Source organism: Pseudomyrmex gracilis, unplaced genomic scaffold, assembly GCF_002006095.1.
Source record: "Pseudomyrmex gracilis isolate BER0280 unplaced genomic scaffold, ASM200609v1 scaffold_73, whole genome shotgun sequence".
NCBI lineage: Eukaryota > Metazoa > Arthropoda > Insecta > Hymenoptera > Formicidae > Pseudomyrmex > Pseudomyrmex gracilis.
Window position 1 is genome coordinate 683,976 of NW_018020657.1, and position 3,789 is coordinate 687,764.

A 3,789-nucleotide genomic window follows, 5' to 3' on the forward strand; every position below is an offset into this window, starting at 1 on the left:
TTTATATAAAATATTTAAATTAAAAAATTTATCTCCTTCTATGTTGCGTATTAAAATTTATATAAATTATGTGTTCGACATTTCTTATTTATAAAAACAGTTTTTTCGCTATATTTTTGGTGCAAATTTTACCAAATTTATTAAAATAAATGATTACCAACACACACGTGTGTGTCACTTTTTAAAATAAATTTTTCTGTGTAATTTTTTTGCAATAAAAAATTTGGCGATTGAGCGCGACGATGGAATTTTTTTTCACCGCGAACTGGAACGATGACGAAAAGACCGGATGGAATTTGCAAGTCTCGCGTGGCAAAGTGCCATAAGCACCGGCCGGGGGTTGACTGCCGTGGCGACCCGCGATACTCTTTTTATTATTTCCCTTCGGCGGCCGCCGGTGGGTTCTTTTATTTCGCGATTTCTCTCTCATTTCGCTGGACCCGACTCGCTCGGCGCGCGGCCGAACTTGGACCCGGTCGCTCTGCCAATTTCGCGGGATTATTGGAAGTCGCTGATCGTCCGGAAAAAAAGCGACGCAAAAGAATCGCTACGATAGTTACGACTATATTAGCACTTTTTCGACCGTGATAATATATTATTATGTTCAATGTTTTTTTTCACTTCCGCTTTTTTAAATATTAATACTTTAACGCGCACTTGATATTTTCGTGAAAAAAAATTAATTAATTTAAATTACGTTGCTTGCGTTTAAAAAACGGAATTTTTTATTGCCTCAAAAATTAATACACAATTATTTCAAACTTTGCTAATATGAAACAAATTCAACTTAGTTTATAATTAACTTTTAATAATATAAAAAGACAAAACAAGAAACGCCTCTATCTGTCAAGTCAAGTATATATCGAACCTGAAAGCTGCTCCTGTGTAACAAGCGTGAAAGTTGCAAAACAGCACAGAGAAGACTCACGTTTCATGATTCGCCGCAGATTCCGTCAAGAGAGTGTTTAAGTCAGATCAACGATGTCGGCCTGTGTGCACAGCGCGAAGCATGATTCTTCGTAAACGCAAATTTTTTTTCCGAACTCGACCGGTCAGAAGCATCCCCGTGTGTCCGCCGCGGAAAGTCGTCGAGTCGAGGGGGATAAGGACGAAACAACTTTTAGTCGTCGTAAGAGTAAAACTAAGCTTCGGTTTTGCCTCCACGATATCCCGGGCATCACGTATCCCCCCACCATCGGGCTGCTTTTCAGTCATGTGGGATTTACGCGTATGGGGAGTAGCGCACACGGGTTTCTCACACCCGGGGCGGTACCCGTTTAAAAGACGAGCACACCGGTGACACACAATCGCGTGTCATGCGTACACGGCTATACCTATATACGCGTGTGTGCGCGGATTGCGCGCAAGGAAACGAGCCGTAATCAAGCAGTTAACCGTTAGTACACAAAAGGAGAATGTTGGTAAACGTTGTTCCAATAAATATTAATCATCCTCTACGTTGTATCATTTATACACGCAAGTTTTAAGAAACTTTTGGAATATCGGTCGATCAAAAAATGATCGTTTTTTAAATATCGCTCTGAATTTCCGGTTTTTTTGGTTTTTATTTTTAATTTCCGTGAAATTAATTAATTCCGTTTTTAATTTTCGTGAAATAGTTGGAATCAAAATAATAGATAAGAATAAAAAAAAAAAACAAGTGGTGCGCAACTCCACAGCTGGAATTGGATACCAGCGAGGAAAAACAATTTTGTATTTAACTTAAAGTGTGATTTCTGAATCCAATAGGAAAATTTTCCGCATCGCGCTTTGTCCAGAGTCAGCTAAGCGAGCTAAGATGACACAACAATCTTGGTCGCGCTAAGATATATCATCGCGCTTGAGTCATTGCGCGATATGCTGATCCGCAGTCTTCGCGGGATTATCAAATCGCGAATGCATTTCGCTCATCCGAACGCAGTAGTGTAGAGTCCTTTAAATTGTTATTATATATCCTCTGTTCTCTTTCTCTCATGTTTCACCAATCGTATTATCAATATACCGTATGTTACAGCGAAGATCAAAGTATCACAGATATGATATCAGCAAACAATTACAAAGAGCCTTAGCCTTGAGCTCGAAGAAGACACGAAACAAAAGTAATCGTACCGGTGTAGAGGCATTACTATTGAGTTAATTAGTTTCTACTAATTTTTATAAAATATTTGATAAATTATTTATTCTTATTATACATATAAGTTATATATTTTAGAAATCTTTGAGGATTTTCCATCTTCTATTATATTTATATGATTTTATGTATTTACTTGTATTATATATATCGCTTAGAAAAATTTTTTTCAATTATATATTATTATTATTATTTATCTCTTATATATAATTAAATGAGAGAGAGAGAGAGAGAGAGAGAAGCGTTATTTCAGCGCTTCTGGGACAAGTACCCTAAAGCGCACCAAAAATAAAAAAATACAACATAATATAAAGTAATAGAAATTAACAATACAACATAATATATAAGATAAATTAATAGAAATTAACAATAAAAATAAGAATAACAAAAAATAACAAAAAGTGTGCAAGAATTAACAGACATAGAATGATAAATAGATAATAACATAATTAATTAATTAATTAAGGCGCACTAAATGAGGAGATACGTCTCGATATCATTTTTTGACAATTCTTCAAAGCGAAGATCCGTGATACTTCACGATAGTCGGCAAATTGTGTGTGATCGAATCTCGAGATCATAGATCACGGCCATTAATATCGATCATATGTAGCTACCGATGTCCGGTATCGGTTGTGTAGGAAGTATCGAGTTTCGTGTTTCTACACATGTCCAAACGCTTAAGCCGCTCTTCACCTATCCGGTTGTTCCGGGGTTGTGGGAGCGTATCCCAGCTGTGAGACTTGCGGCCTTTCTGATCTCGACCACCACAGTTACGAAAATCCTGGCATTTGCGAGCGCTGCATCTTGACCGCGAGTCACGTGGTCTTAATTCGCGTTATGTCGCCTCATCGTCAATTGTTATCGGAAATAATATATTGAAGTAAAAAATAATATATGCTCTCTCTCTCTCTCTCTCTTTTCTCTAAAGCGGTAAAAGTAATAACGACTTTTTTCCACGCAACACAACTTAAACTTTTAATTAAGAAACAAACTGCTAAAACGAACGAACGCCTAAGTCTTCTCGTTTAAGAAACCGTTCTTCTCTGCTTAATAACAGTCGACGTGCGCAAATCACACAATCGATACATCACCCATCGAATCACACGCCATTTAGTCGGGACAATAAACAAGAAACATAAACTCAAAGCAGGACAGCATTTTTACATCGTCTCCGCATCGCCCGAGAGATTTTCTTTCTGTTATTTTTTCGTTCGCGAAAGGGAATTCAATGCGCTATATGTACATTGTGATTCCGTTGGACACGTTTACGTACGCGCGGCTTTCGAAAGCCGCGAGACAAAGCCGCTCTCTGTGTTCTTGGCATTAACCCGTTCTATGTAATACCCGTAGATTTTACGAGGCTGTAAAAGAAGACGGCATAAACTATTCCTAGGGTGGTAGAGGAGGGACGGAAAGGCCGCGCGCGCACGCGCGCGCAGTGTCTCCAATTTTTTGTTTCGCCGAGGAGATTTCGTTTCGCTGATAAAAATTTTTAATTGCCATTACACGAATGTGACACACGCGGATAAATTTAGACCTCAAGTTGCGGTGCAACTGAGAGTTTCCCGCTCGACTGTATATACACACACACATATATATACACCGAAAAAATTATATTCTTGTAAGTAGAAGATTTTATACTTAAAAAATCTTCT

General features: G+C 38.0%; 1 protein-coding gene across 3 annotated transcripts in view; it reads right to left on the reverse strand.

Moving 5' to 3' along the window:
- The window catches only part of LOC109854739 (single-minded homolog 2-like), a 59,167-nt gene that overhangs the window by 50,271 nt on the left and 5,107 nt on the right, over positions 1-3,789 (reverse strand). For 2 of the 3 annotated variants that reach the window (XR_002250239.1, XM_020428153.1), the window contains exon 1: positions 929-1,095. The exons of the other annotated variant lie outside the window; for it this stretch is intronic. Coding sequence is in view for 1 of the 2 variants with exons in the window: in XM_020428153.1 (XP_020283742.1) it covers positions 929-935 (7 nt within the window). In the remaining variant the exon portion in view is untranslated. Of the gene's footprint in view, positions 1-928; positions 1,096-3,789 lie in introns of those variants that run through there. 3 annotated transcript variants of the gene reach the window in all.